Source organism: Lepidochelys kempii, chromosome 3 (genome assembly GCF_965140285.1).
Source record: "Lepidochelys kempii isolate rLepKem1 chromosome 3, rLepKem1.hap1, whole genome shotgun sequence".
In the NCBI taxonomy this organism is placed as follows: Eukaryota; Metazoa; Chordata; order Testudines; family Cheloniidae; genus Lepidochelys; species Lepidochelys kempii.
In genome coordinates this window covers 110,843,380-110,869,335 of record NC_136382.1, presented here as the reverse complement: position 1 = coordinate 110,869,335, position 25,956 = coordinate 110,843,380, and the positions used below count along the sequence as shown (strand labels likewise).

At 41.2% G+C, this 25,956-nt stretch overlaps 1 protein-coding gene across 9 annotated transcripts in view; it reads right to left on the bottom strand.

Annotated features, from left to right (window-relative positions):
- Nucleotides 1-25,956, bottom strand: part of UTRN (utrophin) — a 587,274-nt gene that overhangs the window by 181,825 nt on the left and 379,493 nt on the right. For all 9 annotated transcript variants that reach the window (XM_073337527.2, XM_073337525.2, XM_073337526.2 and 6 more), the window contains 2 exons: nt 25,004-25,176; nt 16,530-16,686 (listed from right to left, as the gene is read on the bottom strand). In XM_073337527.2, coding sequence (XP_073193628.2) covers nt 16,530-16,686; nt 25,004-25,176 — 330 coding nt within the window. The remainder of the gene's footprint in view (nt 1-16,529; nt 16,687-25,003; nt 25,177-25,956) is intronic.

The following is a 25,956-nucleotide window of genomic DNA, read 5'->3' as shown; positions in this document are numbered from 1 at the left end:
TTGTTTAGCATAAGTAGATAATACATATTCCAAGGGACCATTCAGTGTGAAGTGACAAATTAACACCCCTCCAGTCTATAGAGGGGACAGGAAGTCAGGAGGGGGGGAGGCATTCGAGGGAGGGAGTTATTATTGGGTTATAGATTATTGTGGTAAACCATAAATCTGATGTCTCTATTCAGTCTGATTTTTAGTGTCTAGCAAAGTTTTTCAAACATTCTTATAGCTGACAAAATCTAAGGAGTCTAATAAATACACTTAGACCACATGTAGGGGTGACGTCAATGTGATTAATTATATTTGTTTTACACCTCTGACTGCCTCACCTATTAATCTCTCTCTGCCAGAACTACTGCTAATATTTCAAACATCTGATCTGTTTTAAAACAGAGGGACCAATCACATAAAAAAATAAGTTGGAAAAAACTGAGTGCAAACTCACACATTCTACATCAGTGCTGCAGGAGACATCAATGGGATAGTTAAAACACATCTGGGGAGTAAACAAGTGGGTCTTGTCCCCCTCTTTTCTTATCAGTAACTGCACCTATGATAGGTTTCAGAGTAACAGCTGTGTTAGTTTGTATTCGCAAAAAGAAAAGGAGTACTTGTGGCACCTTAGAGACTAACCAATTTATTTGAGCATAAGCTTTCGTGAGCTACAGCATCCGATGAAGTGAGCTGTAGCTCACAAAAGCTTATGCTCAAACAAATTGGTTAGTCTCTAAGGTGCCACAAGTACTCCTTTTCTTTTTGCACCTATGATTCTAATGGTAGAACCAGAGTTCACGCATCCCTGCATTTTTCTGTCCCTTTCTGGCATATGTTTGTGTGTATAATATAGAACAACTGCCTGTGTGAAATCCTCTGCCTTGCTTAATTACTTCCAGATCTCTCCAGAAACCAAGCTTGGCAAAGACATTTGCCTTGGTACCATGTACATAAAATTGTCAATGTCTGAAAAAATTACATTTCACAAAAAACAAAATGGGAAAGGTTTGAAAACACAAAATGGATAAGCAAAAACAAAAGGTGTGAAATTACACCTGTAATTTACTGCCAGTTTCACTCAGCCCTAGCAACAGGAATAAAACACTAATGACCACAAAACATATTTATTTTATAAATATTGGTTAAACCAGGCTGAAGGCACTAAATTAAGTTGTAAATTGCCTGTGGTAAACCTTCAGATTTCATACACACGCACTCTTTCTATCCAAGTAAGTTTGTCACTTGATTATTTTACTTTACCTGGGATTTTCTAAGGAAAAAAATCAAAATGAATTATCCCCAGGAGAGGCATTTAAAAAACATTTTAATGCTAAGTGAAATCATCTTCCCATTTTGCCCCATGCCATTGTTTCCCATAACAACTGTTCACACAAACCATGCACCTAGATCAAAAACATGCAATCATATAATGTAGTTCACTGTAAACTTGAAGGAAAAAACCCACTTGTACCATCCTGCAATAATTAGCATTAACTGCTGTTTGGAGTACAACACGATGATTGTCTATTGATGTATAACAGGAAATCATTGAACATGAACTGATATTAAATGGTTCAGATGTACTGAAATAGTGTGAAATGGGTTGGTGCTTGAAAACACATTTCCATTAAGTAAGCGGATACTAAGTGGGCTTGACTGTACAGGTATATTTGCACAAAAGGTCGCTCCATCAGACAGCTTTGCAATGCATTTATTATGCAAGTTTACATACTTCATTTCCTTTCCCTGCTTTGTTTGTAAAGTGTACAAAGGTTATTTATTTATTTTTATTATTACTCAGGCAGCAAACCAGCGTCTTTTCCACAGTGCACTATAATGTAATTTAAATGAAGCTGCTCTTTTTAAGGCAATATTAAAAAGAATTTGGAGCTGTAGCAAGCATACATATATCTTAGCTCTGCCTGTTTCACAATACTGCCTTGCATTACATGGTCGTATTTTACTTTTTCCACAGGGCCCCTCACCAAAACTGGTCAATGAACAAGGCCACTGTTCAGTATTTCTTCCGAGCCTCATTGAGCCATGGACCCACACTCTGAACAAACACTGAGTGCCATTTAAGTTTTGCCCGAAATAAGGAAGTTTTTTTCTTCCCTATAGACTTGTCCACAAGGCTTATCAATTTAGTATCTGAGTGCCTCAAACACATTAATGAATTTACCCTCAACACACACCTGTGAAGTTGAGAAATAACGCTATTCCATACGTTACAAATGGGAAACTGAGTGATTAGGTGATATTTTTCCCCAAGGTGACAGTCTGTGACAGAGCCTAGACCAGTGGTCACCGACTTGTCAGTCTTAGAGGATCTCCCAGTCTATTGCAATCTCCAGTGCTGCAGTGTGGCTGCTGCTAAGGCAGGTGCCTGCCCCAGCCCCAAGCCACTCCCGGAAGCGGCCAGTGCGGCCCCCGGACCTGGGGGCGGGGAGCCTCCCTCCGCATGCTGTTCCTGCCTGCAAGCACTGCCCCCTGCAGCTCCCATTGGCCGGGAACAGGGAGCTGTGGCCAATGGGAGCTTCAGAGGCGGTGCTTATAGAGAGAGGCAGCATGCAGAGCAACATGCCCCACCCACCCCCAGGGGCTGTAGGGACGTGGCGAGGGGCCGGGGCGGGCAGGCAGGGAGCCTGCCTTAGCCTTGTTGCTCTGCCAACTGGGAGCCGCCCCAGGTAAGTGCTGCCTGGCAGGAGACCCCACCCCAACCCCCTCTCAGAGCCAGCACCCCATAGCCCCTCCTGCACCCCAACACTCTGCCCCAGCCCAGAGCCCCCTCCTGCACCAAAACTCCTTCTCAGAGCTTGCACCCTTCACCCCCTCCTGCACCCCAATTGCCTGTCCCGGCTCATCCCAAAGCCCCCTCCCACACTGCGAACCCCTAGGCCCCAGCCCAGAGCCCACACCCCCTCCCAAACCCCTACCTCAGCCCAGTGAAAGTGAGTGTGAGGGTAGGGGAGAGCGAGCAATGAAGTGGGGCCGGGATGGAGTGAGCAGAGCTGGACTTTGGGGAAGGGGCAGGGCAGATCCTGGGTTGCCCTTAAATTCAAAAAGTGATTTTGGGCATAAAAAGTTTGGAGACCACTGGCCTAGAGCCTTAACCACAGAGCATTCTTCTTTAAGTAGACTCTTGCCATATTCACAACACACCATACAATTCAGTGGTCAAAGAGATATGGCTGCTCTAAATCTCAGACCAACTCAGCACACAGCCTAGCTTTTTTCTCTGCCCAGTGCGCAAACTGCATAGGTCAGAAAAAATAGCATGACCTTGTGTATGTGTGGAAGGAAGGCAGAAGCAGCTGACAAAATTAGCAGAATCTACTGACCTTGCAACTGAATTGATTCTCAGCCTTTGTGTTTTTTACCTGTTAGTCCTGCTCCCCTCTCAGGGGAGGAACACACTGAGAGTCTGCTGTGTGTGTAAAAGCATAGCAGCATGGGTATCTGCCTGGCTCTGAAAGTTTCCAAGCCGCAAAGGAGACTGAGACCCTGTAGATGCCGCTGCTACTACTAGATCACGGCTAAAAATCCTAACAGGACTCTAATGCCAGTTCGACAAGACATACCACACTCCTGAATGACATAATTATACCAACCTAGACCCTGGTGTAGGAGTGCTACATCGGCATGAGAGCTTCTCCTGCTGACAAAGCTACTGCCTCTCGGAGAGGTGGATTAAGTATGCCGACGAGAGAAGCTCTCCCATCGGCATAGGAACGCCTTCCTTAAAGCGCTACACCAGTGCAGCTGTAGTGCTGTATGTGAAGACAAACCCTAGGGTCTACTCAGTTTTCTCCTTTGTGCGCGCCTTTCTATTAAGGGCTGGTCTTCACTGACACAATAAGATGGGAGCTAAATAAACTTGAGTTACAGTGCTGGAGCTAGCCTAGCTGGAGTAAGAGTAACTACATTCCAAAACAACACTCCAGTTACACAGAATGGTTTGATTAGCAGCAGCAGTTATTGGATTAGGAGAGTGATTAGATTATCTGATGATGAGATGTTGTAACTCAAACTATTGCATCCTCCCTGCAGTACTAGATTGAGCTTCAACAGCACTCAAACTTCAACCTGCACCCTCTGAGCTCTGGTCTACACTACAGAGTTAGGTTGACGTAAGGCAGTTTACATAGACCTAACTCTGTAAACATCCATATTAGAATGTACCTCCCACTAAAGTAATTTGCCCACTACACCGACTTAACTCCACCACCATGAGAGGCACAGAATCAATGTTGATGTAGTTAGGATGACAGTGTCAGTTGAACACTGCGTTGCTTACACTGACTGTTGCTGACTTTCAGAAGCCGTCCTGCAAAGCCCCACAGTGGCTGTTAAACCAGTGCAAACTCTCCTGGTGAGGACATGCACCACTGAGACAAGGAGTGAAGTGTGGACATGCAAAAGTGATTTAATTACCGCAATGGCTGTACGTCAACATAACTTAGGTTGACTTAGTTTTGTAGGGTGTGTCCACATTGCAAATAAATAAATAAATAAAAACAGCAGCGAGTCTGACTCTACAGACTTGGACTTGCTGGGGTCATGCTACAGCACTAAAAATAGCCATGTGGACATTCCTGCTGCCCACTGTCCTCTCCAGGTTTCAGAGCCTGAGTGGGAATGGCTACACTGCAATTAAAATCCTGCAGCTGGCCAATGCCAGCTGACTGGGCCTGTGGGACTTAGGGTAAGGGGCTGCTTAACTGCTGTGTAGACATTCGGACTCAGGCTGAAGCCTGGGCTCTAGGGCCCTGTAAGGCGGGGTTTTAACACCCACTTGGGCTAAAACACTCAGGACAGGTCTACACTACAAATTTACCTCAGTATAGCTATGGCGCTCAGGGGTGTGAAAAATCCACTACTATCCTATGGGCCGGATATGTACTACTAGTATTTGTGAAGTAGTAACATAACGCTTTCATAAATCAAAATGTCTGTAACTTTGTTCTTTTGGAAACTTACTTCAACCATGTAAAATGATGAGTCAGCTCTATTTTCCTGTATTTTTTAAGAATATATGAGAACTTCTTGTCCATATTAGTATCTATAGGTTTCTAAGAGATCATAATTTCAGCAATATATAATCCTATTTGAGGTCAGAATAAATTTTATAAAACAATCTTGTTATTTGAATCCCTACTGAATGGTTTGCTTTCCTTTTTAAATCATATATGTTTATTTAGAAAAGTAAACTTGGTAACCACAATGCTATGAATCTTATGGAATCAATATATTGATACAATCTTACATTGCATAAGTTTAGACTAAATTCTTTCCTTACTTCCATATAAATTCCACCAAAAATATCTAAAGAATTAAACTCAGGTATTCAGATAATAATGTATGGTTTCCATACCTTACATCCATTGAAACTGCTCTTGCCAAAGTCTCTACTGCCTCTCCCTAGCCAAAAGTTCAGAACCACTATTCCATCCTCATCCCCCTTGACCTGTCAGCCGTCTTCGATGCATTCAAACCTTCGCTTTCCTTGAAATGTTGTCCTCCTTTGGCTTCCATGATTCTGTTTTCTTCTGGGTCTCCTTCTACCCCTCTAATATCTAATCCTTTGGAGAGTCTGCCTCATCCCACCTCCAGTTTTCTCCAAATTCCTCAGAGCTCTGTCCTTGCTCCCCTTCTCTTCTCTCTTGATACCTTTTCTCTGGGTAATGTCATCTGCAAGACCTTTGTTCACCTACACAGATAGGTGTCATCAAAAATGTATAAAGTACAGTAACTCACTTAAAGTTGTCCCGGTTAACGTTGTTTTGTTGCTGATCAATTAGGGAACATGCTTGCCTGAAGTTGTGCAATGCTCCCTCATAACGTTGTTTGGCAGCCCCCTGCTGTGTCCACTGCTTGCAGGAAGAACAGCCTGTTGCTGGTGGGGGCTTGGAACCAGGGTGGACCGGCAGCCGCCCATCAGCTCCCTGTGCCGCAGTCACCCAGCAGGCTGTCAATTGCCGGCATCCCCCACTGCCATGTGCTGCTCCAGCCCTCTGCCTTGGAGCTGCTCCCCGGAGCCTCCTGCTTCGGGAGCGGCGGGGGAGTGGAAAAGGGGGGGGTTCATGTCAGGGTGTCCCACTCCCCCCCGCTTACCCCATTTCCATAGGGGAGGGGGGACATGACAGGGCTCAGGACGGAGTGAGCTTCCTGGCAGCAACTTCTGTCTCAACTTGCTGATCTACTTAAAAAGGCAGTGCACTTAGAGTGGGGTCAGCATACTTAAGGGGGCCTTGTGCATCTCTCTCTCTCTCTCACACACACACACACAAAGTGTGTGTCTCTGTCTGCTATGCTGTCTCCCCTCCCTCCATTCGTGCTGCTTTGTAGAGTGTGAGGCCACATTAACAACAATGGGTTAATCAGCTGATTGCTAGTTCATCATTTTGCAGTAAGGCATTCCCTAGGAAATACCCCACCCTCTGACTTCACCACCTCAACCAAGCTTCACAATCATCACTGTGTACCAGTATTAAACAGTTTGTTTAAAACTTATACTGCGTGTGTGTGTGTGTGTGTGTGTGTGGTGAAAAAAATTTCCCTGGGACCTAACCCCCCTATTTACATTAATCCTTTAGGGGAAATCGGATTCGCTTAACATCATTTTGCTTAAAGTTGCATTTTTCAGGAACATAACTACAACATTAAGTGAGGAGTTACTGTACTCTTCATCTTCAAAGCTCTTTGCACAAATTAAGTAGCTATTCCACAAGACAGCCTTATGAGACTGGTAAGTATTAACCTCCTTTTATAGATTGGGAAACTGATGCAGAAAAGTCGACTGATTTGTCCCAGGCCATAGATGGAGCCTACATCAGGAACTAGGAGCATCTTCTGATGTGATCACTGTAATTTATCAGAATTTTTATACAAAAGTGCTATTACCATATAACTCTTTGAAAACCTAAAATGAACTGTTACAAGGAAGACTGGGAAAGAGCCAAGAGAGTGAAAGAGAAATCAGACTTGAAACAGACTGGCATTAATGAGAAATATGGAGTAGTAAAATAGGAATTAAAAAGTGAGTTGCCTTCATTCTGACACTTCTTTCTGGCACAGCAAATAACCCCCTAAGAGAAGAGTTAAATTACATCTGAGTTTTCAGTAGTATGTGAGGCAGAATGTAATCTTTGCCTTAGGTATATTTTATACTGCTCATTTTTATTTACTTTTAATTCCTCTCAAATTACTAATATACTTTTCTTTACTTAAAGTATTTTTGGGAATATTCACCTTGGGCTGTTTTGAAAGAAGCAAAATGAACTTCTGGACCCTGGTGCAACACATTACTCCACTTGTAAAAGGCTCCTGTTCATTTGAGTAATGTGGTCTTGATTTTGCAGCCCTTACTCCTGGGAGTAATACAAGTATGTATTCTCTTTGAATGTAAATCTTCTTCAGAAAAATTGACATGATCACGGTTATCAAAATCAAAAGCCAAATTTATAATTAATTTGCAATCCATTTCTTTCCTCCCACCCTAAGACTTCTCAGTAGCACACAAATAAATCAAGCAAACATACATTTAAAATTACATTATATTGTACTTATATATAGTGCCTTTGAAGCTGAGCACTGGGGAATGCTAACAGAAGGAGAGAGCAATAAAGCAAATTGCATTAAACAGGAACAAATAAATCAACAACGGGCATTTTGGAGTGAGAACAAAATATTAGGTTTACAAGGAGGAAGAGGGGTATCAAATCATTAGAATTAGCAACACTACAATGAGGAAAAGATTCAGGACTTATTAAAATGAACTGAGAGAAGATGATGTTTACAAAGAGCTAAATGTGGATAAAGTCTGGGGTGAAATCCTGTCCCCAATAAATTCATTAGCAAAGCTCCCTCTGATTTACTGCTATTTTTAAATGGCAGTGGCAAAATGATTTGTAAACTGGCTGGGTGAATATGAGTGAAAGAAGCAAAAAGGCAGGCATGGAGAAGTGGGAATAAAAAAAGGGAGGAAATACTGACCAGTTTGGTCGATGGCATTAAATGACGATTTCAAATCAACAACCTCAACAGAAGAAGCTAGTGAAGGGAAAAGAGGCAGCACGTGAGAGTAAGGCAAAGCAAATGCTGTATGATTTTGGGCTGATCTGCAGTTGCTGAAGAGAGACTTTTGGAAGACCAGCAAGGAGAGCACAATAGCAGGGCCTGGAACAACAAACAGGAGGTTGAGGAGTTTAGTAGCATTAAAAGTAAATCTTGCAGATATGTGAAATGTTTAGAAGATTTAACAATCTAAGAGGTAGGGTAAGCAAAGAAATTTCCTGGTCGAAAATAACGCGAGGGTTCCCAGTGCTGACAAGTGGAAGGAATATCATTGAAAAGTAATTTTCTCTTGGTCAGATTTAGCGAAATTTAATTGGCTTGTTTTACCAAAGAGAAAAGAAAATCAAAAGAGAAGCTGAAGGAAATCAATTGTTCTGTAGCATGCACGCACACCCACCAATAAATATGGGGAATGTAGTTGAATGGTTTAATTTAAAGATTGCTAATAAACAAAGATTTACTCTAATTTGTACGTTTACAATATTTATGGCGACAATGAAAGCATAATTCTAAACTAAATGCCCACGAACCTCACTATAATCACAACAAACAGAACCAATCACTGAGCATATGTCAGAAAATAGAAATATTAAATATTTGGCATTTGGAAGAACAAGGTTCAAATCCTGAGTGTTTTGCTCTGTAAATCAGAAGAGGGCTGCAAGTAGTACTGTGGAAAGATACTTCGCCCCAGAGAAAGGGGAAAGCATGCCACACACCTCTGCACTGAAAACCCTCTAGCCAATTAAGGATTGGCACTGATGGAATCGAAAAGGAGACCCATCATGTCATCCTTAACTGGAAGGCAAGTGATCCCAACATTAGGACTTGAGGATGAGTGATAAAATGGAATCCCTTGGTGTTCATTTACAAAGGCAGACATTTGGTGTAAGAGGTGGAAACATCAGTTACTGCACGGGTGATTGTAGAGCAAACCCCCAAGTTGATAGGCTGGGGCTTCAGAGTTGGTTTGTTAAAGAGCACAGGGTATCCAACGCCGAGTTCTGGGAGATTGCATAATGTTGTACGAACGTGTCCACTGACATCCAGGTGACGGCTCTATAAATATCCCTAATTGGCACGTTGTTCAGGAAGGCTACTGAAGTGGAAAGCGACTGGGTAGAATGTGTTTGAGTTCCTGGTGGAAGTTGCAGATTATGTTGCCATTAGCAGAGATGAATGCACTCAGAAATCCATTTTGAGAGTGTGCTTGTGTCAAATATAAAGGGAAGGGTAAACCCCTTTAAAATCCCTCCTGGCCAGAGGAAAAATCCTCTCACCTGCAAAGGATTAAGAAGCTAAAGGTAACCTCGCTGGCACCTGACCAAAATGACCAATGAGGAGACAAGATACTTTCAAAAGCTGGGAGGAGGGAGAGAAGCAAAGGGTCTGTGTCTGTTGGTATGCTGTTTTTGCTGGGGATAGAACAGGAATGGAGTCTTAGAACGTTAGTAAGTAATCTAGCTAGGTATGTGTTAGATTATGATTTCTTTAAATGGCTGAGAAAAGAATTGTGCTGAATAGAATGACTATTTCTGTCTGTGTGTCTTTTTTGTAACTTAAGGTTTTGCCTAGAGGGATTCTCTATGTTTTGAATCTAATTATCCTGTAAGGTATCTACCATCCTGATTTTACAGAGGTGATTTCTTTACTCCTATTTACTTCTATTTCTATTAAAAGTCTTCCTGTAAGAAAACTGAATGCTTTTTCATTGTTCTCAGATCCAAGGATTTGGGTCTGTGGTCACCTATGCAAATTGGTGAGGATTTTTACCAAACCTTTCCCAGGAAGTGGGGTGCAAGGGTTGGGAGGATTTTGGGGGGAAAGACGTGTCCAAACTACGTTTCCCAGTAAACCCAGTTAGAGTTTGGTGCTGGCAGTGGATATTCCAAGGACAAAGGATAAAATTAATTTGTACCTTGGGGAAGTTTTAACCTAAGCTGGTAAAAGTAAGCTTAGGCGGTTTTCATGCAGGTCCCCACATATGTACCCTAGAGTTCAGAATGGGGGAGGTACCTTGACAGCTTGGATATGGCAGATCTCTTGATCTTTCTGCAACACACAGAAATAGTCATGATGCCTTTCTAAATGATTTAGTTCTTTCGAGATAGATGTTAGAAGAGCGCTGGCCTTCCAAGGTGTGCAATGTGGCTTCTTGCTTATTTTCATGCGGCATGGGGAAGAAGGACGGAAGGTGAATAGGTTGGAACTTTGGGTAGGAACTTTGGACATGGTCTTTAAGTGACGTTACCTTGGAAGAAAAGTGTGTACGAGGGTACATCATGATGGCCCCTATTTCCCCTACCCATTGAGCAGATGTGATGGCTACGAGAAGGGCTGTCTTCATGGATAGGTGTATATAGCAACAAGTTGCCGTGGGTTCAAACAGGGAGCTGGTGAGGCAGCATAAGAATAGGCTGAGATCCCAAGATATGGTGAAATCTCAGACTTCTGGGTAAAAGTTTTGAAAGTCCCTGAGGAATTGTTAGGTTATTGGGTGAGTAAATACCAAATGACTCACAATGGAATGTTGTAATGGTGGCAAGATGTACTTTAATGGAGCTTGTGACCTTTTGAGCTCTAGGATGTAATCCAATATGAATGGTAAAGGAGCAGTCAGCGCTGAGACATGTATGTTGTCGCACCAAGTCTGGAACCTTTTCTCTTTGTGAAGGTACATATAGCGTGTAGTTAAGTGTCTGCTATTTAAAAGGATCTCCTTTAGCCCTTCAGAACAGGTCATCTCAGGGGCTTGGAACCATGGAGGAGCCATGTCTTCAGATGCAGAAGTTCCAGTTTCAGATGGTAAATTTGGCCTGTGTCCTGAGGAGAGGAGGTATGGAGCTGGTGGAAGGGTTATCAGTGGACAAATGTGCAAGAGGTAAGGAAACGATATTTTTCGGGGCCATGTTGGGGCTATTAAGGTGGCTCTGGCCCATTCCACTTTCATCTTGTGTAGCACTTTGAATAGTAACTCTTAGAGATTGATGTGCAACATTGACTCTAATGGGGGGGCCACTTGCCCTGTGCTGTATGGTTCTGTAGGTATGCCCCTCAGATGAATAGGGAGATGTTGGTTGTCAGTATCAGGGAAGGTGATGGCTGGAGGAAGGGGACTCCTGTGTAGACATTGCGGGGTTTCATCCACTAGTCTAATAAGTCCTTGACTTTGAGTGGTATCGAGAAAGATTTATTCAGACTGTGTCTGAGTGATAAGTAAACTGTACGGAGCCAGACCTGGAGGCAGCACATCTGTAACTTGACATGTTTTACCACAAATGTGGTTGCTGACATACGACTGAGCAATCTTAAACAAGTTCTGGCTGACAGCTGCGGACTGGTTCGTACGGTTGTAATTAGACTATCATGGCAAATCTGTGGGTTGGTAAGGCGGCTTTGATCACCACTACCAGTGCGAGTGGGGCCCAATAAATATCAGTTGTTGTACTGGTGTCAATGTTGATTTTAATGTGTTTATTTCAAGGCCTAGTCTTGAGAAAAGGTCCATTCTTCTTCAAATGTCTTCAAGCGTGTCAGCTCGAGAGGGAGCTTTGATTAGACAATTGTCTAGGTATGGGGATTTTATAATTCCTTGTTTAAAGAGGTGTGCTGCTACCACTGTTAAAACCTTGGAGAACACTCTGGGTGCTGTGGAAAGGCCAAAGGGCACTTTGTACTGATAATGTTCCGACCCCAGGGCAAATCTTAGGAATTTCCTATGAGAAGGGTGTATGGTGATATGGAAATATGTGCCTTGGAGGTCGAGGGCTGAGAACCAGTCCCCCTGTTCCACTGCTGGGATTATTGTTGATAACATGACCATCCTGAACAGTGGTTGTTTCACGAACTTGAGGTTTCTCAAATCTAGGATCAATCTCCACCTGCCATTTTTCTTTTGCGTTATGATGTGTTTGGAATAAAATCCTTTCCCTCTGTGTCAAAATGGGACTGCTTCTATGGCACCCAACCATAGCAGGTGATTTATTTAGTTTCGCAGATGGTGCTTATGGGAAGAGTTCCTGAAGAGGGAGCAGGTAGGGAGCTGGGTAGGCAGAAGGGAGAGGAACAGAATCGAGTACCCATTGCTGATGATTTCCAACACCCACTTGTCAGAGGTGATCTTCTGCCACATTGGGTAGAAGTGGGTCATATGGTTACCAAATTAATGGAGTATCTTCAGTGGTTGCAGCATGTGATCCAGGGGGAAGCATCTCAGGGCCTCAACCAAATTTTCAAAACTGTTGATTTGAGGTGGATGGGTGAGGTGTGGATGACTATGTTGAGGTCTGTCTACTCTTGGGACATAGTACTTCTTTGCGGGGACATAGTACTTCTTGTCCGCTTGCTTACACATAGGAGGTATCAATGCTGGGGTATGCCAGATCACCTTGGCTGAGTCCAATAAGGCCTCATTGACCGGGAGTGCGATTTTAGTCTATGTTGAAGTCTGCAATATATCCAGCAGCTTGTGCTGTAATTCTTGCACTTCCTCCAAGGGGATTTGGCGAGAGTCTGCTATTCTACAAACCAGTTCTTGAAATAGTTTAAAATCATTACCAGATGTTGGAGGTGGTGGCATAATTGCCTTATCTGGCGAGGACAAGGAGATGTTGGTTCTACCTCAGGTTTGGGAGGAGAGTGCCGGTGTCGATCCTTCTGATTAATGGGCGGTTTGTGAAAGTGTTGCCTCTACATAGCACAAGTGTCCCAATAGGGCTAGTGTGGAGAGATAGGCATGTAGGGTGGCATCCACGGAGTGCGTGTACCAAGATCCTGGGTTGGTTCTGGACTCCTGATACCGAGGGCGCGTATAAGGTTCGCATTGTGCAGTCCCCTGGCACATGGGGGGAATGCATGGTGTAAACCTCTTCATCTTCTTCCTCCTCCTCACTGGAGAAGGGGGAGGAGGGCCTACATGGTGAAGGAGATTGGTGCAGTATGGAGGAGTGGCAATTCTGGGGTGTCAGAGACAATCAGGTCTCTCAGGAATGGAATTCTTGTTGTACCAACAGCAGCAGCATCAGGGCTAAGGGTCCCAGCAGACGCACCTTGCAGTGCTGAAGCCCCGAGCCCCGGCAGGCGTACCCAGCTCTCGAACTTCTGAAGACTGTTGTATGTGGCTCGGAGGGTCAGTAAGTTTGGCCGCCCCGATCTAGGCACTGGTGAGGACAATGCTGATGGTGCCAAACTTAGTCTACATTCTCCCAATTCACCAGTAGGTGGCACCAAAAGGTGGTGCCAAAGCACTTGGTCCCACATGTTTAGTCGGAGCAGCCAGTGCCAACTGTGCAGCTTTGGGCCTGTCTTTGCTAGTACTATCTTCCGTGGTCCTGCCCTCTTAGGGTTCTTGGACTTATCAGTAGTGACTGTACCGGAAGTCCCCAGGTAGTCACTAGAGCAGAGTCTGACTGTGGAAGATGTTGAGGCTACTGACCTTGTGGTGGGACCCTTTTTCCTGGGATGGCTCCTTGAGAGGCGAGCTCAAGGTCCATTTCTTGCCATCTTTGTGAGAGTCTTTTCTTTTTACTGTGCACATCGAGCGCGGGGCGGCAGATGACAGTGCCGGCAGTGACCGCTGTGAAGGAGAGATATTGGGGCCACAGTCTGAGTCTGACCGCAGTGCACACGCCATCATTAACATTTTTAATTACAGCTCCTGTTTTTTTCAGGTCCAAGTCTTGAAGTTGAGGTAGTCAGTGCACATCTGTGGTATATGCCCCTCTCCCAAGCAACGAATGCACCGTGAGTGCCTGCTGCTTATGGGGATGGCCTCATGGTAAGATTAGCACCTCTTAAACCTGGGGGATCCAGTCCTAACCCCGTGTAAGGAAGAAAATAGAAAAAAAATACTATCCTAGCCTAAGGAGTAACAGAGAGGAAGTTTTTTTAAAAAGGCGGGGCAGGAAAATGTAAGAAATGGAAATAACTATCAACTATAAACCTTTAACAGAAACTGTTACATTGCTAAAGGCAGTAAAGATTCTCTCATCAAGGTCTCTGCTAGAGATTCCATCCCACATCAAGGGCAATTGAGAAGGAACTGAGGGCAGTTGGACTGCACAGCGTTATACAGTTGCCACTCGCATGTGCAGCCCATGTTGCATCCCTGTGTGTAGGATTAAAGTGCACCTAAAGTGGAGCATCCATAGGGACACTACTTGAGGAAGAAAAGAGAAATACCACATGCATAAGCCTTTTAGAGTTGATCAAAAGAGATCCTCTTCATTTCACGTCCTAAGTAGGGACAAGTCAAATATGTTGGAGGAAGAGAATCAGCAAAAAGATCTTTTTCGATTTTCATAGAAGAGACAGCAATTGCTCTGTTTGATGTAATACTGAAGTAATATACAGTACCTATTAAATATAGGAACATAAGTGTTGCCATAGAGGATCAAATCACTGGGTGCATCTCATCTAGGTTTCTCCCTCTGGCAGTAACCAATGGACAATGCTACAGAGGAAGGTGAAACACCACATCCAAATAGTTCACACTTGGGTAGGTGCAATGACATACATGTGGGATGAGAAGACAGGATGTTAACTAAAGGATCTCTTCCTCCCAGCAAAGATAAACGTTAGAAAATAGTGGTTCAACCTACAACTCAAAATTATTTATACATACATATACACATCATACATACACACAAGAAATCTGTTCATTTCATTTTGTTGGGTGGTGTGAGAAAATGCTCAGAATCAAATCTAAAACCAGACATTGTTCTTGGACATCGTATTTCAGCTGACAGCGTCAAATTCTGCTGTGCCTGGGACTCCTATTTAACCCAAACAGCAGTATACTAGGGAACTTTTACTGCACAGCAGCTGTGTCCACCCACACAGTGCATGGCAACAGGGTCCACACGGACAGTTAGTGCACGGCTTGCTGGAGTGCTGCAGGTTTACACCGAACCTTGCCTCATACTAACTGTTCATCTAAACATACCCTCAGAAGCTGCACATCTGCATTTAAAAACAGTATTTGGCCCACAATGGGGTTTTGTTGTCATTTTAAATAGATTATTTAAATTCTGGAAAATGAACAATTGTGTAACAATTGGTAAGGATGCTCCAAAACCGCATCTCTATAAAGATATACTTGGTGTGTTCCATAATCTATACCTAGCTTCACCCTCTCCCATAATGTGAAAGAGTTACTCCTTAAGCAGAGGATAGGGAATATGGAGTCTTGATGTTTTCTCCTTCATGTTGCCACTATCTCACTAGTACCTAGGATGAGTCACTTAACTTCTTTGTTCCTCAGTTTTCCTATCTTTGGGTAGAACACCCATTTTTGTGAAGCATTTAAGATCTTTAAATGTTATATTAAAGGTTTGCTTTCCATGTAGTACTAGCATACAGTATGTGCTAAAGTTCATTTGAAGACAGTTAACACCTGTTTGACAGACTTTAAAATATATATTTATCTGCTCCAGTCTTTTATTGTCTATCTGATCTTAAAAAACCCTCTGTTTGATCACCATAAAGTATTCACATAAGTTGCTCCTGCAACAGCATGATTATTTTATTTCTATTTCTTTTTTTGGCCAGGTGGTGCGGGCAGAGAAGATGAACTGTTATGAAACAAAGATCCTGTATTTAAGGAAATACCTTTATTAAAAATGAATGCATGAAGAGATACATAGGGTACCAAAAAAGATTTTTTTTTAATTTTCCTATTAGGAGTTAGCAGCTCTAAGCCCCTCAAAAAACCTTACTAAGGCAGAGCATCTTTCTTTTGGTCAAAAAATTGAATGTGAAAAATATTTACATCCCCACTAAACAGTCATAGAAAAGAAACCAGTGTGTTATTGTGCAGAACTACTCAATTTGACAAGTTATATACATTATGATTAAAGTTATAATGCTCACTACCAGGATACATTTGGTTTAATAAGTATATTTACTGTACTTTGAGGCTTTTGTATGTGTATATTTTAATGTACACCAAGATATTTTAGGATTCACTAAACAACACAGAAAAGCTAGATGACAAAATGTGAGGCCTAACTAGTTTTCTTTTTGTGCTTGTAAGCAGTTCTGAGTCTTTGAAAACAAAACTATCCACTAAACAGAAAAAAACAATACTGGCCATTTAACAGTATGTGGAGAACCTTTAAGATAATTCTACTAAATTTAGAGTCAACATTGTTTTACAGTTCTTGCTTAGTTCTTATTTTTATAGGGTCTTGATCAGTTCTGCTCACAGAATGATAGACTTACCTGTTAGAAGATGAAGAACACCAGGAAATGGACCAAGTTTTTCTTCAGTAAAAATATATAAATCAGAAACCATTCTGATGTAATTTTAAATAGAGTTTCTAAATTACTCTGATCTGGTAAGAAAATGTGGCCATGGTTTAAAAAGGTACACTTCTCAAGATTTATCATTAGGGGAAATTCAAATCTATTTCTGCTTATTCCTTTATTTTAATATATTTAGTTTCTAAATGCAGCCAACTCACTTTACAGTGGTCATACTGTTGCTGTAAAGTTGAAACATCCCCTCCAATGGGCATCTGCTTTTTCAGCTCTTCATCTTTCACATTCAGCCATTTGATTAGCTCTTCCAGTGATGTCAGCAGCCTGTTCCATTTTTCTGCACTTGCCTCCAAGTGGGCCCTGCAAAAAGATAAAACAGTGTCCTACTCAGAGGCTTGCCCTATATCCAAAATCTACTACATTTTATTTGAAGAAACTTGTCCCTGTTAGAACAGGAACACGTCCCTAACACCTACATGCAAAATAACTGCTTGAATGTGCATTAAAAGTCACCACTTTAAATCATTTTGCACTGCAAAAGCAAATTAGTCTGAGAGAGAACAGAATGTGGACGAATGTCTGTCTGATGTGTGAATCTGCCTCAAACAATGCAGAGTGCATATCTGAGAGGGATGAAAGAAAATCCCCACTCTCTGTTATGAATCTGAACTTGTAGTGTACAAATTACATACATCTAATCTTTGCACCAAAATACACTATTTCTGAACTTTTGAGGCAAACTTAAATCTTTGATGCCAAGAGCCCAAATCTCCAAGGCTGAAAGAAATGATGTACACCAGCAATCAGCAATCATCAGAACTAAGTAATTATGAATGGCTGAAAAGTAGGGCTGTTAAGCAATTAAAAAAATTAACCATGATTAATCGTGCTGTTAAACAATAATAGAATACCATTTATATAAATATTTTGGATGTTTTCCACATTTTCAAATATATTGATTTCAATTACAGAATTACACACTTTATATTTTTAATATCAATATTTACACTGTAAAAATAAAAAATAGTATTTTTCAATTCACTTAAGTACTGTAGTGCAATCTCTTTATAATGAAAGTTGAACTTACAAATGTAGAATTATGTACAAAAAATTACTCCATTCAAAAATAAAACAATGTACAACTTTAGAGCCTACAAGTCCACATGCACTTACTTCTTGATTCTTGAGCCAGTTACTCACACAAACAAGTCTGTTTACATTTGCAGGAGATAATGCTGCCTGCTTCTTGTTTACAATGTCACCTGAAATTGAGAACAGGCATTCACATGGCACCGTTGTAGCCAGCGTTGCAAGACATTTACATGCCAGATGCACTAAAGATTCATATGTCCCTTCATGCTTTAATCATCATTTGTGAGGACATGCGTCCATGCTGATCTGTTCTCTCTTTTAAGGTCAGGCTTGACAAAGCCCTGGCTGGGATGATTTAACTGGGAATTGGTCCTGCTTTGAGCAGGGGGTTGGACTAGATGACCTTCTGGGGTCCCTTCCAACCCTGATATTCTATGATTCTATGATGATGGGTTCTGCTCAATAACGATCCAAATCAGTGCAGACCGACGCATGTTCACTTTCATCATCTGAGTTAGATGCCACCAGCAGAAGGCTGATTTTCTTTTTTGGTGGTTTGGGTTCTGTAGTTTCTGCATCATAGCGTTGCTCTTTTAAAATTTCTGAAAGCATGCTCCACACCCCGTCCCACTCAGATTTTGGAAGGCACTTCAGATTCTTAAACCTTGGGGTGAGTGCTGTAGCTATTTTTAGAAATCTCACATTGGTACCTTCAAATCTGCAGTGAAAGTGTTCTTAAAACGAACATCATGCTGGGTCATCATCTGAGACTGCTATAATATGAAATATATGGCAGAATGCGGGTAAAACACTCCCCCAGGGAGTTCAGTCACAAGTTTAATTAACACTTTTTTTAACGAGAGTCATCAGCATGGAAGCATGTCCTCTGGAATGGTGGCCAAAGCATGAAGGAGCATACGAATGTTTAGCATATCTGGCATGTAAATACCTTGCGATGCTGGCTACAAAAGTGCCATGTGAATGTCTGTTCTTACTTTCAGGTGACATTGTAAATAAGACGTGGGCAGCATTATCTCCCATAAATATAAACAAACGTATTTCTCTTAGCGATTGGCTGAACAAGAAGTAGGACTGAGTGGACATGTAGGTTCTAAAGTTTTACATTGTTTTTTCTTTTTGAGTGCAGTTAGGTACCCAAAAAAAGCTACATTTGTAAGCTGCAGTTTCATTCATAAAGAGATTGCACTATGGTACTTGTATGAGGCGAATTGAAAAATACTATTTCTTTTGTTTGTTATTTTTACCGTGCAAATATCTGTAATAAAAATAATATGAAGTGAGCACTGAACACTTTGTATTCTCTGTTGTAATTGAAAAATTTATATTTAAAAATGTAGAAAAACATCCAAAATATTTAATAAATATAAATTGGTATTCTATTGTTTAACAGTGCAATTAAAACCGCAATTTATCACGATTAATTTTTTGAGTTAAATCGCGCGAGTTAATTACAATTAATCAACAGCCCTACTGAAAACACAGTGGTGGCACAGGCTATTTACTACATTAAGCCTGAGTCAGTGATTCGTTTCTGCAGTATTGTGCAGTAATGCAATTAAAAAGCATGCCCTCACTGTAATTTCTCTTGATAATAAGAAAAGGAGTACTTGTGGCACCTTAGAGACTAACCAATTTTTTTGAGCATAAGCTTTCGTGAGCTACAGCTCACTTCATCGGATGCATACTCTGAAACCTCTCTTGATAATGGTAGACATTCCTGTTTCCTTTATTTCTCCCTCTGCTCCATTCCAAGCTATCCTGACATGGGACCTTCAACCAAGATTAAATACTTAACAGGCAGTTGTGTAATCTCATGCCACTGCCTTTCTACTGTACCATCAATATACCTAGTATTTTCTGTTCTCTAGCTGCCCTCCCTACAACGTCTAGACAATTGTAGTAATGTCCCTCTGTTCTACTTTAATTCCGGTCATTCTGTGCTTTTGTCAATTAATTTTGAACCCAACATATAAATTACTTATACTTGTTAACAATAATTTCACTTGCCACATGTCAGCCAGGTTACAGAGCAGAATTAAATCCTTTTCAATGTAACTTGCTGCTAGCTCCATGGTCTCTGCTTTTTTGTTATCAACAAGCAGTATTATATATATTTGGTTTCTGTCTTTTTTTTTTAAATACCTGCTATTTCAATTTTTTTAATCCATTTTAGCTGTTACTCAGACCTTAACTCTTTCAATGCAACACTACTTTACCTGCCTTCTTCTGTGCTGTCATCTTAAATAGCAGTTCCAATGAATGCCCAATACTGACCGTTATTAATCTGGCACTACTTGGAGGTGCATATGAAATATGCTGGAAGGTCTACTTCAAGAGGATCATTTTGGTGGGGTTGTGATACTTAGGAGGGGTGTGTGGTTCTGAAGTGAGGGAGGGATACGAGGTGGATGAATTGGGAAGCACTTGTCATTGGGATTAGATGGAAGCAAGATTAATTTGTAGAGGCAAGGTGTCTCCAGGAAGGTTGAGCTAGGAGGATATAGGGAGAGGAATCTGTTCTCTCTTCACCCTAATCCATGAAAGCACTTAAGCACCTATTTTGTTTTTAGCAAGTACTTAAATGTTTTCCTAACAGACATGCACTTAAGCAGGTGATTTCCTAAATTGGTGCTCCTAAGCTTCCAGCCTCCCCACCATTCGTCTCTCTTAATGCTGAATTCAAGCCAGCTGTCTATATGCTGAGATTGAACATACAGCCAGCTTGCTGCCCCACACGGACTTGTGAAATGAGGTACTGCAACGGAGTACAGAGCATGATGTTGGAATCCACACACTGCCTTGCTCCACAGAATCTTCTAATTCAAAAGGGAGAAAGCCAACAGAAAAGTAAGTGGCACACTTGAACCTATTAAGGCCTGAACCCAGCTTTAAGGTAGAGAGGGAACCAAGGGACTTCAGTGGGAGGAGTCACACAGAGGGCAGAGACAGAGTGCCTCCAGCAAATTCTGTTGAATGGCAAAACCCTAGTTTCAGCAGAAAGGTCTGAAACCCCAGGACTGCTAACTCAAGAGAATCTCGTAAATAAGTATCCACTGCCATCCAATAAACCACATGCAAAATCACTGCCAAACAATACATTTTCAGAGTCCGCTCTTTTAAATCTAATAAAGATTATGTCCCCTTATATCAAGATACTGCACTGTGCCTACAAACTTCAACAGTATCTATTCAAAATATTTCACCCCAAAGGTGGCTGTGTTTCAAAGCAATATGAAGAGATTCATGTGCACAGTTTGTATTTACATATTTTAATTTAAACTTTTTGACCATAAGCCCCTCTTAAAAATAATAAACTCAGGGAACTCCTAGGATTCTCAACACTCCGCCTTCCCCTTAATCAGTGCATTGCACCAGCCCTCCTTACAGTAGATGGAAATGGTATTATGCTTTCTACCGCATATGTTATTGTTCTCTTTTGCACCTTTTAGGAAAGAGGACCACATGTTGAGTTCACTGCTTTGCTGTTGAACCAACAGACTGGCCTTTTATTAAATAAAAGAAATCTCTCTAACCGCAGTTGATTTACTTGTACTGAAATGAGACATTTGTGGAGATTTTTAGGTCAAATAACAATTAGATTTAAAAAGAACCAACCTATCCATCTAAGTTGCTCTCACCTCTAAAAGCTGGTGTTGCCTGAGGTTTTACAATTCTGTCCCAGTTATTTAGCAGACTTCCCATATGCAAAATGAATTGAAACTTTGGAAGGAAAAAATATGTCACTAGTCAGATATTTAAAGGACACTTTAACAGTGTTTCACTGTTAATTTAACATTCCCTGCAATAACATTAATCATAAATGAACTCATTTGGCATTAATGTGAATTTTGTGGTATACAATACGAGATTAAATTCACTATTATTTATCATTAATGAGTGTCCATTTGTGTGCCAGATTAATGACAGTGTTAGAATATTACCAGCATATGGTTTCAAAGTCTGGTGGAACCCAGATGTTCAGAAAAAGCCATTAAAGTAGTATAAAAGTACTGCTTAGGAATGAAAATGAGTAAGTATCTCACCAGAAACATTGTAAAGAGGTATAAAAGAAATGCACACTTAATGTGAGTATCATGGTTTATTTTAACCCAACATTCCTGCTTTTATTTTCAATATTATTCCTTATAGAAGTGTGATATATAGCTGCCGTAGATGAGTGGACACATGCTCAAATCTACAAAGGAAGAATTAGGTTTTTGATGGAATTCTGCTCAGGGTATGTGCTAAGCAGCAATGGAAAAAACATCGTCAGGTTTGGGTTTCAGCCACAAGGTTCAGTGAATCCATTTTGTAATCTCATTGTATTTGTGACACAGGCATCAGTAGGGGAAGAGCTAGAACTAGGGGGAAACTATGTGGGTCTGGAAGGCATCTTGAGTTTTGGAGACTTTTTGCTTTTCTTTTGTACCTCATGGAGAAAAGATTTTTGTCCCTGTTTGGAGACTGGTCCCACTCTAGATAGTGCTTCCCACTCTAGATAGTGCTTTTCTCTGCAAGGAAAGCTTTGACTTTCTGTGCCCCGGTCACTGGATTCATACAAGAGAACTTCCCTGAGAAGGCCATTTGAAGTGGACTGGGTCAAGGGATTTGGAGGTGGGGGAGCAGTCAGTGGGGGATTTATTCCAAAAGCATCGCAGGTTGGTGAGGAAGGATGTGCCTGCTGGATCCCAAGCATTGAACTAGGCTGATATTCCTTCTGGAGATGTCCCTATCAGATTCTTGGCTGGAAGGGAGGAAGGCAGAGGCCACAAAAAGCAAGCCAGACTAGAGTGAGACTCTGCAGGCTGAGAGCAACTGTGAAAGAACTCCCTTTCTACGAACCCTGAGAGATTCTTCTCACAGCTGGAGCACCTCTTGGCCTTTTGGCTTGCTCTGTTTGGATAACTCCATCACACTGGGGGACAATGGAACAAATGGAGGAAAGAAGTTCAGTGGGTGGTCTCATTCAGGGAATCACTCTTCCTCTCCCACACTTCCTCCTCTCACCCCACAAAAAACCTTTTGTCCCCTATACAAAAAGGGCAGAAGAGGAAAAAACACCAATCACTGATGCCCCAAAATTCTGCTTTAAAAGACAGGCCTCTAATGTAGAAGACAGGAAAATGCTGAGCTGCTGCTCTGTTCATGTTGTAGACAGCAGAGAATCAGGAGTGAAAGTGGAATAAGTGTGGTCAACTCTTAAAATTCCTCTGGTATTAGCAAGAAGAGAGATGCAATCCAGGTATCTGAGATTGTGGGCAAGGCCACAATTGCCAGAAATGTAAATTTTGCAGTAGCTTCTGGATTGTATCTGAAAGTACACCTCTAAATGCTGGCAGCCTTTCCAAACTATAGCACTCTTTGCACATGGCAACAAGCACGGAAACTAATCATTCTGGATAAAATCCACTCCTGTAAACAGGGCTAGCACTAGGCTCGATGTTCCATTGGAGTCTCACTTCAGTTTGATATTAAGGGTTTAAACTGGATTTAAGTGGTGCATGGGACTTGTGCTAGCCATTTGCAGGGTGAATTATACTCAAGAGTGCCTATTTCAATAAGGACTAAAGCCCAGATATGAAAGTGCGCATGATTGGAAATTTTATTCTGTAAAAGAAATGGAATAATCCTAATCTGGGCACAGTACAAAAACAGAACACAAAATCACAGCAAAATCAGACTTTTCAAACATCAATATTAGCCTATAAATTCGATTTGTGGTTCTTCCCAGACCTATTCTACATTTCACTTATAGTTCACCTCTCAATCCAGGCACAGCAAGGAAACAGAAGCATAAAATGCAAACAATTAGAGAGAAACAGTCTTCACACAAACAATATTTATCATTTCTGTCCCTCTCAGATTTTTTCATTATTATTTTATTCTTCGATTTAGACAATAGAACTATAAGTGAAGCATGGGGCTGAATAGGCAGAATCACAAACATTTCAGTTTCAATGGATATTAGAAAAGATTAATCTGTTCTGTATATGTTACTCCAGTTTGTCAACAAACTCTTTCCAGACTGTTTTTAGTTGTAGTTCATATTCAGAGTGACATGCTGTTCAGCAGCATAGTGGATGTCAACAGTAATCACATCCACACTGCTAACATTAATGATGTCCTGTGGACAGCGTGTTCCATGTATACACAGAAATTTAAAATAGCTTTATATCAAAAAAGAAAGTATTTCCACAAACCTTCCTTTTAAAATAGCAATCACAGTTTTGTGCACAGCCTCTTGCCTCGGAATTAATGACTGACTGGGGTAAATGGCTCGAGGGCAATTTGGACCATTAATTTCTCTCAAATGATCATTAATCCCCAGGAAAGGTCAAGTAACTCAGCTGTAATTGCTGGAACTCTTCAGCTGTTGATTAAACTGTAACATACGAACGGCTTTTAATCTCCCTCTTTTGGTGATTTATTCGGTGAGTGAAGCTCATGGAAGTCCAAGTTTAAAGAAACTTGCTTCAACTAATCACAAAGCAGGTCAGTCTCTGCAAGCTCCCTTCCAAACTCTGTTGGAGCCCTTAAATTCCAAAATATGCTATTCTGGCTGTGGGCTGAGCAGAGGCTGCCCCTTGGGCTTGTCTGTGTGACAGTTCAGCAATACGGCTAAGAGGAGTCTAAAATTAAATGATGCAGTCATTTGTACCCTTAGTTTATAATTTAAACTGTTGTGCCAAAATTCAATTCGATTGAATTTTCTGGCCTTTGGAGAATTAATACGGATACTTAAGATTACTGGAATAGAACACAGTATAGTTTGCTTTAATCAATAGCAAAGTAATAGCTATTAAAACCTCTGTAAAGGCATTTACAAATAATTAACTTTAATATAGGATTCAGTTTACTCCCTACAACAACTATAAGATAATATTGTCTTCTTACAAAACGATATTTTAAAGATTTTAATGGAGACTCTTGTACAACATTGGATTGGATGTTCTAAAAGATATACTTTGGGAATTATTTGGGGGAAGTTCTATGGCCTATATTATATAGGAAGTCAGACTAGATTATCAAAATGGTCCCTTCTGGCCTTGGAATCTATGAATCTGTGAACATTTAAAAAGGCAGGGTTTTTTTTTCCACTATTAGGTTCAAAATAAAATAAATGAACACTCCTTTTGCCTATCTACTCACTTTTAAACAATTTTTCATAAATCATCATCTGCAAAGATCTTCCACAACACACACACAAAAATACAAATCCACATACCCAGGATATGAACCGTATAAAAGTACTAACTTCAGTTAAAAATATAGATTCTCTTCACACCAGATGTAACTCTACAGAGACCTTCTGATTTGCAACACTGAGATAGGAGAATCAGGCCCACTTTCAGAAGACCTTAATAGCATGTGCAGCTGTAACCTGCCAGTTTGTACACCACTGAAGAGAGTTACCTAAGTAGTTAAACCTCCATGGTTAGCAAGTGCCCAGAGTTCTTATATCTGAGCCCAAAAGTCTTTTAAACAAGAGAATACAGCAATATTTTAGAACAACAATGAAAGCCAGACATTGTCCCATTCTTATTTTGATGCTTCTGTTACTAACCTGATGCCAGCTGACTTTGCTTTCAGGTCATTCCAGCGCTGGTTCATGTCATCAAGACGGTGCTGGAGCAGTGCCGCTTCCTCCGAGTTTCCCAAGGCTTTTACCATTTTCTGTCTGTTTCCATCAATGCTCTTGAAGATGTCATTGTGGGCATCAATCTCAGCCTGGATGTCCTGGAAAAACAGAGAGAAAAACTCAGGTATGTTAGTTCTGTAACCAGAGCAGAAGGGATATATTTGTTATGAGCTTCCCTCCCACCACACCTCTGATGAAATTTGCCAGTTATCAAGATGGCAACATTGGAACTATTTTGCAACATTTTCTTCTAAATAGAAAATTTCCCACTATCTGGATGTTTGCAGAAAAAAGAGCCACATTTCCATGAAAATTTGTAGTTGTGAAATTTCAAGGAGTTGCCAAAGGAGGAAGTAACTCAAGCCCAGGCTGTCTAGAGGACTGAGCACACTGCTAGGAGCCAAGAGACACGGAGCTTTATTTCCACCCCCAACTAGCCTTAATAGTACTTTGCAATTGGATAGCACTTTACCACCATTAATCCTCAAAACATATAGGTAAATAACTATCATTATCCCTATTTTATAACTGGGGAAATGTGAGTTATAGATATTAAGTGGGTTGTTCAAGACCACATAGCAAGCCAATGTGGGAACTAAATCTTCTGAATCCTAATCCTATGCCTAAAGCCTTCAGACCAGCAACCCCCAAAGCAGGTGACTTGACCTTTCTGGCTGGCACTTTCAAAAGAGCCGAAGGAGCAAAGAACTCAAATCTCATTGACATTGCTATTATAAATATTAATAAATAATACAAATAGCAGTTAGGTTCCTCACTGTCCTTTATGCCTTTGAAAATCTTCCCCACCTGACACCTGTCTATATGTGGCTCCAGAAATGAAGTCCCCTACATTTTCAGATGTCATTTAAGGTGACTAC